Below are 13,403 nucleotides of genomic sequence, written 5' to 3'. Positions count from 1 at the left end.
TGCGTATCGAAATGCAATTTTAATACCCTGTAAAACCCATAGATTAGGGATACCAAATCAAGCGTAAACGAAGGTGATTGAAGGGTATCCCTCTAGCCGTATGGATTAAGCTTTTGAATTCATTTCGGTTTAAAACACTTTATTTCTTGGTTTTCATTTAGCCTTTTTCTTGTAGTTGTAACATTTACTTGGATTTGTTTTTTTTTTTTTTCTTTTCTGGTTGTAGTAAAAGTACATTTAGTTCATATAATATATATAATAAATACTAATTAATAAATAAATACAATCAATAAATTAATATTTATAATAATAAACATAGTAATAATAATAATAATTGTATGCCATATTATTAATAATAATAATAAAACTACTATGTTCAGTTTATTTTTTTTTTTTTAAGTTCTGCATTGGTTTTTTCGTTTTTTGTTTTTTGGTTGCCTAAGTTTTTACAGTGGATTTTTGTTTTTTGTCCATTAGTATAAATAAATTTAAATATTTAAGTTGCTTTTTAACTAGATTTTTAATTTATATGATTTTCCTTTTGTGTTGGTGCAAATATTGTTGTGGGTACTTTTTATTTTTAATGCTAGAAAAGTGCGTTTGATTTATTTTTGTTTTTTTTTTTTTTTTATTGAGGAAATTTCAATTGATTTCTTGCCTCATTTCTCGAAAAATTTCTCAAGTGCTTTGATGGAAAAACATTTAAATGCAAAAACGTGTAAATATATTTGAATTTCTTTTCTGTTTTGGGTGTGGAGAAAATGCACAGCAAGAGGGCATAGAAGAGCTATTGTATCTAATGGGATTTATTTAGAGTGAAATATCTGCTAGGTTGATTTTTTTTTTTGTTTTTGTTGGTTGTAAGTGCATTTAGAAAACTATTTTCGAATAATAATGACAACTTTTCTCAACTCTTCCTTTTTTTTTTTTTGGTTAGATTAACTGCATATGTATGTGTTGTATGTATGTATGTATGTATATGTATTAGTATGTAAATTGTGGTGTTGCCACCTTTCATCCACCTACTTTTGTTTTTTGTTTTTTAATTTGACTAGCACAAGTATTTCTTTTTGGGTTTCATCATGCGAATGCGTCATTTGGAGCCCAAGCCATTGGCCACCAAAGCACTGGGCGTAGGTGTGGCCACAGCTGCTGCTCCTACACCACCGCCCGCAACACCTCCTGCCCCACCGTTTCCACCACTAACGCCACCACCACTGCCTGGAACACCACCACTCGAAGCGCTTCCCGGGCCAACGCCGCTAACTGCAACTGTTGCTGCCACCGCTTCACGTGCCCCAGCCGCTGCAGCTGCCGCCTGCAGATGAGCTGCTGCTGCCGCCGATGTGGGGGTGGGTGGTGACCGCGTGGCCATGGCATTACGCAAACTGCTGGCCGAATGCATATGCTTGGCACTTAACTCACTGGCCCGAGTGTTGCCGCAGACCTAGCAGAGAGGAGCAGAAGGCACACAATTAGAAATCTCTCCCCCCTTTTCAGTTGAGTGAGTTCAACTCACCTGGTGATGACTATCCCAGTCTCTGTATTGACACGAGGCGCTGCAATAGCGAGCCATGTTGCAGCCAGAGCAGGTCTCGGTGGCCTTGCGTCCGCAGTTCCAACATTGTTGCTGCAGTGAGTTGCCCTGCAAGAAATCACAGAATATTGCTAAATGATGTGACGAGAAAGTCAATGTATGGACTGAATGGCTATGAATGATATCTAGGTGAACAAATCCAATGTCTATAAGTGATGACCACCCATGAATGAAATTTTGAGTGAGGAAATCTTGCTGATTAAGCACTTAAACTACAGAAACGTCTGGTTTAACTTTATTAACATAAACCCTAAATACGCCCGACCATATGTGAAACGAAGTAAACTATGTTGTATCGTTTAATTTAGTTGTAATTCTCAACCAGTTTAGGCTTCGATAAATGTGAGCAGGAGGTTCCAATACTAATACAGACATCCTCAAGTATATGTAGACTTACTTTCTTGTGCTTCCCATTATAAATTTTTCTCGTACGACTTAGAGTCGATGAAATACCCAAAAATTTATAAATGTAAAGTTTCTTGAAATTCAATCAGGAATTAGAATATCCTGTACTTGATATATGAGACTTTTTTCCAACACAAAAGAGTTGTAATAACTTTAAACTTGGTACCTATACCAAAACCCTAGTTTTAATCTTTCATAAACTAAGCCTCAATCGTTGATTATATCTTTGATCTTTCAAAGATTAAGCTGAATTAGTCATTGCTATTATTCCTGAATAAACCCAATCGAAACTTTGGCCACTAATTCGATTTGATTATCTGTTTTTCTTGTTATCCGCCACTTACATTCTGTGCCGCACTGGTGATGGAAGGTGACTTATTATCCAAATCGCGCTCACCACTTGAATGACGACTCATTTCCATGAAGAATTTCTCCATTCGCAATCGTTCCTGGGTCATAATCTCGGCGGCACGTGTCTCGGCAGCAACCACAGCCCGTTGAATTTCAATCACGGCCTGACGTTTCACCTACACAGCGATAAGGAAAGAGAGAGAGAGGAAGGAAATACATTTAGCTTGGGCTTTGTTAGAGTAACAAGGATAAGAACGTCGTCTCACCTGTGTGACAGCATCCTCGGCATTGCGTTTGAATTCGGCCACCTTCTCCTCGGTTTGACGTCGTAACTCTGCCATGGCTGCTGGGGTCACCTCTTGGCTGCTATTCGGATGCTGGGGCTCTATGCCACGTTGCTGAAGTATCGTGATGGCTCGCTTTGTCTTGTCCACCATGGCCGAGATGCAATTGAGCATGGTGTGAATGTTCTTCCACTCCTCCTCGCCACCACCGCCCACGCCGCCGGCCGCAGCTGCAGGACCTACATTAGGATTCGACTGGGGATTGCCTGTGACACGCTGCGCCGCAACCGGATGTCTGGCCTGTGCCTCGCTCAGACGCATATCGCGTTCATCGCCGGCACGTTGCATGTAACTGCTTGCCTCGCCCGCGGCTGCCGCAGCTGCTGCTGCCGCGCCATAGTCATAGGCGACCACCGAATGACCCGGATGCATGGCCAGACGTTTACTGGGCGGTGGATATGCCGTTGCTGTGGGCCCGCCTCCTCCACTGGCCATATATTCACTCCACTCATGCAAGCCATTCTGAGCGCCATGCTCCATCATTGAATCCGAGGAGCGACGCTTGAAGACTGCACTTGACCCACCGCCGTTCGATGTGGGTGCCTCCAGTTGAACGAAAATGTCGCCGAACTCTGTGCTGGCCATGCCATGCGGGGAAAATTCCATCACTGCCTGCTCATTACTGGTCACATACTGCAAAGGCGATTGGCCAGTGGACCGAGCCAGAGCCATAATCTCTCGCTGCATCAGGACGACGCTGTTCTTGAGAAGGGGCATCACGTAGGGACGTAGTGGCAGATTGATGGCTTCCTGCAGGGCCAAGCGAAACTCCTCCACCGAGATGGTGCCACTGCACAATGACAAGACGAGAGCTCGCACACGTTCACTGACCTCGGGTTGGCCCAACTCCTGGGAGAATTGCACAAGGGCACCAAGAAATTTACGCATCTTAGAAACCAAACGAGCCTGCTCCACGTGAGCGGCGGCGGCTGCTGCTGCGGCGGCAGCTGCGGCCAATGAGGCGGCTCCCGGAGTGGGCGATGCTCCTGAGGAGCCAACTCCGCCGTTTCCACTGCCATTTACTAGAGCTGGCGAGGAGCTGGCATTGCGCTGTGGACGCTGATGCTGATGCACAAGGCCAAGTGGTGAGTTGGGGGAACGAGGGGCTAGACTGCGGGCCGAGTCGGGCGGTGAATCCGGCGGAGTTCGACAAAGACGATCCCTTTCACGTTCCCGTTCTCGTTCTCTATCTCGGCTGCTTTGGTTGCTGTCTTTACTGCTGTTCGAGGAGCAGGAACTCTTGTCTCCATTGCTGCTGTTGCTGCTGCTGTTGGCTGCTTAGATAGATGGGCATTTGGGATGGATGGGTGTGAGAGAGTGGGGGAAAAGTTGGCTCGTTAGTTGTGTGTTAACTATAAACAAGAGAAACAAGTCCAACACATACACAGGATGTGCAGGCCAAGCGCATTACAAATGCATTAGTAGCAACTTGGGGAACGGAAACTGCCACAGCAAATATATTCTACTGACCACAACAAGCTACAGCACTTGTCTAGTCCTGTCCAGAGACTGATGATGTGGCGAGGGTGGGAGGGATGGCATTGGGATGGCAATGCTGGAAGGAAATGTTGGGGGAACGCAGCCGTATGCACTGGTTGCCCAACATTAACAAATTTGTTTGAACATGGGAAATAAATTAGCAAACATTTTTGGACCCAACCAACATTCTGGGTCTGGCCCAGTCAAGCAGGCAAATCAAGCGCCACGCACTAATTGCTGGGCCTGCGGGCAGTCAGGGGCAACTGGAGGGTGGGCCATAGTTTTGGGATTGTGATTGTCAAAGGGGTTGGGTTTCTGTTTCAGTTTGTGTGTGGGTTGGGGTGTTCTTTTTTTGTTGTTTTGGGGTTGCCAGCCTTGATCCTGCCTGCCAAAGCGCCTGCTGCAGCTCAAAAATGAAAAGCTTAACGCAAATCCGCAGTGCGCAGATGGACGAGCAAAATGTTGCCATTGCCATTGCCGAGAATAAAATGTATCAGGCGACAAAAGTTCATCAATTGAATTAGAGAAGGAATTAAATGAGCAATGCAGAATAGGAAACTAATTTCTAGCTAAAGTGAGTTTGGTTTCCAATTGGGGAATGTTATTCAAAATAGAAGATACATAAGTTTACTTCTCAAATAGAATATAAAAATGGGAATCGGACAGGAATCCGCTAGGAATCGATGTAACATGAACTAGAGAGAGTGATTAAAAAGGATTCCAATTGTTAACTCTTTGCCACACATAGATCAATGCAGACTGCAAGCGAATGAATCATATTGTTCCCAATTTTTAGTTGCTCATAGCCATAATCTGAAGAAAATACAAATACACTTAAAGACTTCTGTTTAGAATAAAGAGTTGATGTTCCATAAGCAAGAATATAGAGAATTACAAGAAATATTTTAAACACCCAACAAAATTTAGTAATGTTCCTTATTAAAACTTTGTCTGCTTAGAAGCCCATGGGTCACACCTGGATCGCTTCATAGGCACACCTGGATCGCTGAAAATCACAGCAATCGTTTGGCAACTAACTTGTTAGACAACAGCACAATTATTCGACATAACGAAGGTTCCACCAGCTCGTCCTGCCACTAAAAACCACCTAATTGGTGAGTATGCGTTAAAACAGCTCAATATTTTGAAACAGATCAGGGACGCTCGAAACCACTAGAGAGTGCTTCTCACTAGAAACCAAATATATCTATTAAATAATTTGAAATTTTAGTGCTCTAGTCTAGTTAGTCTAAGTCTTTCATATTTAAATTGACAATTTTGTTGCCTGTTCGCTTTGGTGGCTACCAAACACATCCAAACTTTGTTTGCCCAAGCTAATGGAAATTGTTTATGTGTGTATAACTGTGAGTGTGTGTGTGTGTGTGTGTGTGTGTGAGTGGGTTGAATGGGTGTGGGTAGAGGAGCTGCTAGACTGGGTGCAAAATGTTGCTGCTGACGATGATGATGACGACGACAACGACAGCAACGACGAACGATGGCAAATGGCAGAGCAGAGAAGCAGCAGCAGCAGTTTCAGTAGAATTCAGTTGATGTTGCCGCTGCTGCCGCAGCTACTGCTGCTGCTGTGGCTGCTGCACAGTTTGCTTTTGTGATAATGATTGTGGATACAGCTGCAACTGGCTGTGTTTTCACAGCCATTCAGGCACGCCACCGCCATGCCAATCGAAGGGACACACACATAGACACTGCCAAACATACTTGGGGCATCACTCAACTGAGTTGGCGGCGCTTATCAAACGCCAAACATAGACAATGATGGATCACCACCTCCTCATGCTACCTTCCTTCGTCGCCATCTACTCCATTTCCATTCTCGTCCCTGCTGTTCTATCAACTTTTCTATAATTGCCTGCTATCGTGGCCATCGCATTTTTGTTTTTTCTATGTGTTTGAGCAGAGAGACAATTGTAAAATATTGCACTTGGGAACCAGGCTTAAAAGTTTCCATTTCAAATATATTTTTTATCATTTTTTTTGCCTAAACCACAACTGACCCAAAGTTTGGCAGCAGCTGGCCAAGAAAAACGATAGGATGAGAAAAAAAAAATACAGAAAAAAACTATTTACAAAAATTTCGTGTTGACAATTCACATATTTTCTAAAACATAATGTTGGCCATTTTCAAAGAGAGTTAGAGAGAGGGAGATGAAGAGAGTGTGAGTGAGGGAGAGAGAGAGAGAGAGGTAGAGAGAGATTTCAACTGCTGGCTCAACATTTGCCAGCATCATAAGCTTGCCATCGATTTAAGGTTACGTATACGCAGCATGGGCCAGGCCAGCCTGCATGTCTCTCTAGCAATACACCACCTCCATCTCTCTCCAATATCTCTCTCGCTTGCTCTCGCACACACACGTATAGGGTGATTGTGTATATGTGTGTGGGCAACAGAATTTGCACAGCTGCGTCCCATAGATTGCAGTCGAGCGCACAAAACGAAACGTTGGCAAGTTTAGTTTGTTGTTTGTGTTGTTGTTGTCGTTTCTGTTGCTGGCATAGTCATTTGGGAAAACAATCATTTTGGCAAATATTCATCATGCACTGTTTGTGATTATCACAGAGGGAGAGAGAGAGAGAGAGAGAGCGAAAGCGAGAGGCAGAGACGATGAGATAGAGTGATGGCAAGAGGTAGAGACCATCATGAAGTTTCCTTTGTTGTGGTTGTCGTTTTGGCAACAAACTTCTCTTTCACTCTTTCTCTCTTTGTGTTATTTTTTTTTTTGTCTGTTGCTCCTTCTACTGATTGCCGGTCTTTGTTTTGGACAAATTTTCCATTTTTTCTGTTCCGTTTAATGCTAATTAGAGGAGAAAACAAAAATTGGTAAGCTTCTTAAATTGCAGGGCTAAGGACAAGACTCACACACATCGTTGGCCTGGGAATTGCCACAGGTATGAACCATCAACTACAACTACAACATGAGCAACAATAGAAACAACAGCAATAATAAGGCAATCAAAGCAACGCACAAACATACACCCACATCCACATCCACACACAACCACCCACCCACACAGAGGCAAACAAAAGCAAACGATGGGCAGACCCAAAAAAGCAGGCTACATTTTTGCGTGCGGGCTGCTGCTGCTGCTTCTGCTTCTGCTTCTGGGAACCAAGCCAGCAGCGTTTCAACGGTTTTTCATAACATTTTCCCCTCATTCCTGGTTCTGTTTCCTCCCCCTTTCCTTTTTTGGGATGAGGCAAAAAAATAAACAAGCCGAAGCTAAAAGAGACGAAACTAGCAAAATGCTTTTGGGGGCAAACGTTTTCTGTGGCCTGCGGTTTGAAATCAATGGCAAAAAATACAACCGAAAAAGGATAAAAACGATGACAAACTATGCAGAAACTGAAGGAATATGCAAGCCGATAGCAAAAAATGCTTAAATCGTTTATGAAACACGTTATTGGAATTTAAAATGAAATATAAACTAAATGTATGCATATAAATTCGTCTATCTACAGGGGAATCAGCTTAAAATCTGCTGTTAGTAGGTATATTTAACTAAATATTTGTATCTCATAGAGAATAAATGATTCTGTTGTTGCTGTGTTTGTTTTTCTGTCCTGTCATAGAGCAGCAGACAGAGACACAGACAGACAGAGAGAAAGACACACACACATTCGCACAGCTGTGAGCATTCACACCATCAATCGTCGGGCTGTCGCTTGGCTGCACTTCCCTTATACTCCGTTGTGACTTATTTTTAAACGCCTTAAAGTATGCTACGCACTCACCTTTAAGCCTCCGACTAATTGCAGCTGCTGCTCCTGTCGATGTGTTGCTACTGTTGTTATTAGTCGACGCTGCTGCTGCTGCGGCTGCTGCTGCTGACGACGGAGCACCTCCACCACCTGCCACCCCAGTAACCACTGACGATGACGCGGGTGGCATTTGGACAGCTGTTGCTGTGGCTACTGCTGCCGCTGCCGCTGCCACTGCCGCCGCTGCGGCCGCGTCATATGCGTCCTTGTCGGTAATCTCCTCCTTAATTATCGCTTTGCCATCGAGCGCCATCTAATGGTGGGAAAATAGTGAAAGCCAAGCAAATTAGTCAAGAAAATTTAAACACTTTGGAGGTCGACCCCACTCCCCACTCCCACCCGCCATCCTTTGTATGTAGATGGTTGGCCTGCACAGGTTCCCACGGAGCAGAACAAAAACATCAAGTGACAAAGTTCTCACATTATGTTTTCAAATTATTTGATTTCAATTTGATTAAATGGTTGTCTGACATGCAAATTGGGCGCACCCACACAAACTGAATTGAACTCCAGTTGAGCTGAACTAAGCCACAGGAGTACGAACCGAACCGAACAGGTGTACTTGGACTCATTAAGCAGTTAAGTTGTAAAATGTTGTTGGCAAAATAATAGAGACCTGGAACCGAACTAACAACCTACTAGCTGGAATTACTTAGCAAATCATGTACAAACGGTGCAATTAGGTGTAATTTATGAAAGGGAATTTCCTACACTAAAAGATACATAAAAGAGGAATTAACTGCCTACACATGAACATATCAATTCAGTTTGTCATGAAGGCAATAAAATTTTGACTATAGTCTACACATTTAATTACAACATCAATTAACTTCGATTTGGACGTTGTCGAATGATTAGTTGATTAAAAATTGAATTAGTCTCAACATAATTGAAATTACTCGGAATTTTCGACAATCCCAGTTCAAAATTGGAAGCTACAAAGGTTTTACTTCAATACTTTCTGATATTGGAAAAACAAATATATCCGACCCATCGTCCATGCTTATACCGGTTAGGGTATTTGTCATTCTGAATGAAATATAAAACATCAGTAATAAGCTTTTGTTTTCAATAACTCAAAAAGTGAAACACAAAACCTTCTCTGAACAGATTCTTGCCAATGATCACCTAAAGCTTATCATGCTCAAAGGCAGACCCCGAATATTTAGTTCAATGATTATTATGAAGCTTAAATCATTGCTCTCTCAAACATTGTCTCAGTCGCAATTTCACACATTTTGGAATACTTCCAGAAATGAATCTACAAAGTTTTTATTGTATTTGTGGGCTTTTCCTGTTCATTGGACTTCAGGAAGTAATTTCAACACTGCCTTTAACATATCCCTTAGCATTAAGTGACCATGGGATGAGTGCAAAAGTTAATAATGAAATTCAAACTGATTGATTAATTCATTTATTTAAGACTGCGGCATTGCATATTCATATATCCTCGATCTAAAGGAACAAATTAAATCACTTCAGCAAAGTCAACGGGAAAGACAAAACAGTCAACTGAGTAAGACAGTTGAGGATTTAAGGAGGACAATTTCCGAGTTAAAGCAAAATATTGAGGATGAAAAATTACAGAAACACGTGGAAGAGAAAGCAAAATCTCAAACTGAGTAGAGAGTATAAAAAGAGAAATTGAAAAACTGAAGGAAAATGTAGACAATTTCCAAACGAATGGCAGCTAAAGATAAAGAAGAAAGAATAGGTCAACGACTAAGAAATTCAAATAATAATATTCAACAACATGGTATGGCTATTGCAATTCTGGCGTTCTTTAGCAAAGTCTGCTGATGATAGAACTTGGTAGTTCTTGAAATAGCTATACAGACAACCTGCTCACCTTTTTGTGTGTTACCTTTGAAATAATCTTCTTTTGTAAGATTGACCTCGAGCCGGCTAAGTTCGATTTAATATTCAACAAATCTTAATAGATAAGAAAGATGAAAGCGAGATAGAGGAGGCTACAAATAGTCAACTTCAAATGGTAAATTTATTAAAAATAGAAAATGAAATTTTAAAAGAAAACTTAACAAAGCAAAAAGCAAGCCTAGAAAAAGCAAACAATGAACTCGATTTGAAGAAGAAAGAATTAGAACAAACTTGGGCAAAAGTAAAGAAATTAAGCAATGAAATTGAGGAATTAAATTCTCAAGTTGCATCTTTGACTGGTTCGCATCATTTAGTTGCAAAAGCACCAGAAACTAGTTGTGTAAGACTCTCTTTAGGAATTTATGATGTTAACATGGAACTTAGAACTCCTGCACGCGTCCATCCAAATAATCTACCAGTCATACGAAAGAAACCTAACTTGGAAAAGTTTCAGGGCTCAGACATGTTCAAAGAGATAAGAGCTTTGAGTGGATCATCTTCATCAGCGGAACAACAGCAACATTGGAATTTACTAAAGGCGTTGCAACAGCGTGAAAATGGTGTAGCCGCTCCTGGAAGTGCTTCATTTTCATCCAATCAGCAGCGTTACATTAACAATATGTATATACCAAATCAGAAGACCACACGTTTAATGTCCTTGGATTCAAAGGTTTTTGTAACAAAATTTAATCGTGATGGCAGCATGCTAATGACAGCCTGCCAAGATGGTTATGTTCGGATCTATGATGGTCTAAAGGGCACATATCATCTATTAAATCGTATTAATGCCCGTGATGTTCAATATAGTATCATTGATGCTGATTTCAGTCCGAACGGACAACATTTTGCCTACTCAACTTGGTCGCGATCTTTTTTCATTATGCCTGTTAATGGCACTGGCGATGATTGCCAATGGATCGATGTTAATGACATGTCAAGCAATCGTGTGGGCATATTCTCATTACGCTATTCTCCCACAGGTGATACGATCATAGGTGGCAGCAATAATGCCTCTGTTATTGTTGGTGATGTTCGCACCAGAGCAACTCAAATAGTTAGAACTCATTGGATGCCCGTAACGGATGTGAACGCTGTTAGCTTTGTCAATGGCAATAATCCAAATGTGATAATCGCTGGTTGTGATGATGGCTTATTAAAGGTCTACGATTTGCGCACATCATTCCGTTGTCGCAGTCTATCGAAATCTGTTGTGTCCTTCATTGGCCACTATGATGGCATTACATATATAGATTCTCGTAATGATGGATATTATGTATTAAGTAACTCTAAAGATCAGAGCATTAAAATTTGGGATATGCGACAGCCAAGCAATTTGCGCCATCGTTGCAGTGCACGACAACAGCAACTGGAGACCACATGGGACTATCGCTGGGATAGAGTGCCACGTGAATTCTATAACCCACACAAGGCTTTAGTTGGGGATACTAGTATAATGACCTATCGTGGACATCGTGTAAGCAAAACCCTTCTAAGGGCCAAATTCTCACCATTGGAGCAAACTGGACAGCGTTATATATACACTGGCTGTGCCACAGGACGTATTATAATTTATGATGTACTTACTGGAAAAATCAAAGAGGCTATTGAAGGACATTGTAATGTTATTAGAGACTTAGATTGGCATCCAGTGCGCTCAGAAATTGTCTCCGGTTCGTGGGATTCTCATGTGCATTTGAACGCATTTAATCGGAGCCGTCAAAGTTCCATACAGGATAATAATAAACCTTTGAGACGTTCACGTCGTCTGGCCAATCGTAATTCAACACCGTATTAGGTTCCCTGTAAGCTTAGCCTTTAAGGATCTCCTTTATATGCCTGCTCTCCACCCAAATTACTATATAAGGGTCCCCCTTTTGAAGATATATCGACCATCCACCTTGGAGCACTTATCCTTTGGTTCTATTTAACAAGACTGAAGCTTGTGAATCGCCCAAAACGCTGAGTTTGAGTTCATTGAAATCTTTATTATTACTATTATTAATTGTTACAGTTACATTAAAATAACTAAGCCACTAAAAATTTATATTTAAACAAAACTAATTTAGCTGTTTATGTACAAAACAAAAAAGGAATTTAAAATTATTTTCTTTGCTTAAAATTAAAGAAAAGACGAAAGCGCCAACATTTTCGTCCCTAATTCAATTTCTGTTCTCTGCAACGGAGATATAGAAAGTGGACATATAAAAGGTGGATGGATAGTTGTTCATAAAAGATTTGATGGTAGCGAAGATTTTAATAGGAGTTTGGCTTTGGTAATATGGAAGGAGAGTTCCATTACCAGATTACCCATTCAAACTCTTATGAACTCTACGTGGAACTGGAATTGTACAATGAAAAGTCAAATTTGCTAGTTATGATAATTTTAGAATTGCTAATGAAAATTCGAAATATAAGTTGGAATCGTTGGGACAATAAGGAATACTTTATATATAAGTGAGAATCAACCATTCTCTACCTTCGATCAGGATAACAATGATTCGAAAGTCAGAAATTGTGCTGAAGTATACGGTCCTTGGTGGCACGATTCATGCGGAGAAGTGTAAGTTATCATTTAACTGAAGTCCCAGACAAACAAGAACCAGCAATTCTGATATTTTTGTATCTCATTATTAGCGGACTCAATGGAAAATATTTTGAAAGTGAATCTTACGATTGCTCAAGCATGCTCTGGAGTGGTTGCATTTCTCTCAAATCTGTCCAGATGCTTATCCGAGCATCATATTAGAGAGAACTTCTACTTGGGCTACTTTGTGTCTTAAATTCAAGGGATACAAATAATAAATCTCTCAATTGTGTAAGTATGATCTAAATTGATTGTTGCCAAAGAGATTGTAATCGATCCTGCTAAAGTTTGTGTTCTTATAACAATTGATCTCTATATTTGGCTCCAAATAAATTTCTTCTTAAACTTTGCTTTGTAAATTATGTAATTTGATTGTTTTTCTAGAGTTATATTCCTAACTGGTTCTTATGACTTTTTAAATAACTTTGAGAATGTCATCAAAGTAACTTGTTGACATTCTTTGTTTGGTAGGAATCTGTAAATAAACTATTCCCAAAATAAACATGTTTCAGTTCTCCTTCTTTTGCTTTTTGGTAGTTAACTTTGACATTCCATGACTTAGTCTTTCAATTATGACCTTCTCTTTGTTTGGCTTTTTGTTATGGTAGCACTCATGACCTCGTGACGAGAATTGGTTTGGAAACGGACCGAAGGACCATTTTATTTCCTATTGTTAAGAGTTCAGTTTGAAAATCAGAGTGTTGGCTAAACGAAGAGAATACTTGATCTTAGCCATGATAAATACGGAAAGAGGTTATCTCCAAAAGTAATTAAAACAATGACCGCTGGTTTAACTTTTCCATATTATTCCATTCATCTTACATGTGTCATTTGTTTGTTTTTAGTAAAAATTATCCAAATGTTTTGAATGAAATGAAACACAATTCATAATTTCGCATTCTCCGCATTCCTTTTTGACTGTATTGCCAAAAATACAAACTGGCCAGCTGTAAGGCAGTCCACACAGATCGTGCACACCTGTTAGAT

General features: G+C 40.8%; 2 protein-coding genes across 2 annotated transcripts in view; one reads left to right on the top strand and one right to left on the bottom strand.

The window, feature by feature from the left end:
* Nucleotides 1-247: 247 nt before the first annotated feature.
* nvy (CBFA2/RUNX1 partner transcriptional co-repressor nervy) overlaps nt 248-13,403 on the bottom strand; it is a 33,099-nt gene continuing 19,943 nt past the window's right edge. The window contains exons 2-6 of the mRNA XM_068291232.1: nt 7,928-8,207; nt 2,620-3,971; nt 2,347-2,529; nt 1,520-1,645; nt 248-1,447 (exon numbers count right to left, since the gene is read on the bottom strand). Coding sequence (XP_068147333.1) covers nt 1,094-1,447; nt 1,520-1,645; nt 2,347-2,529; nt 2,620-3,971; nt 7,928-8,207 — 2,295 coding nt within the window. The 3' untranslated portion in view covers nt 248-1,093. The remainder of the gene's footprint in view (nt 1,448-1,519; nt 1,646-2,346; nt 2,530-2,619; nt 3,972-7,927; nt 8,208-13,403) is intronic.
* On the top strand, nt 10,050-11,872 carry LOC137577698 (DDB1- and CUL4-associated factor 11-like). Its single transcript, XM_068291233.1, has one exon. It carries the CDS (start codon nt 10,206-10,208, stop codon nt 11,625-11,627), a length of 1,422 nt encoding a protein of 473 aa, XP_068147334.1. The 5' UTR covers nt 10,050-10,205; the 3' UTR covers nt 11,628-11,872.

Source organism: Drosophila tropicalis, unplaced genomic scaffold (assembly GCF_018151085.1).
Source record: "Drosophila tropicalis isolate 14030-0801.00 unplaced genomic scaffold, ASM1815108v1 contig_593, whole genome shotgun sequence".
NCBI classification, from domain to species: domain Eukaryota; kingdom Metazoa; phylum Arthropoda; class Insecta; order Diptera; family Drosophilidae; genus Drosophila; species Drosophila tropicalis.
The sequence above is the reverse complement of the archived record's forward strand: the minus strand, read 5'-3'. Positions and strand labels throughout refer to the sequence as shown.

Coding starts and splice junctions, on each gene's coding strand:
- LOC137577698 (XM_068291233.1), top strand. CDS start 10,206: ATGGAACTTAGAACTCCTGCACGCGTCCATCCAAATAATCTACCAGTC.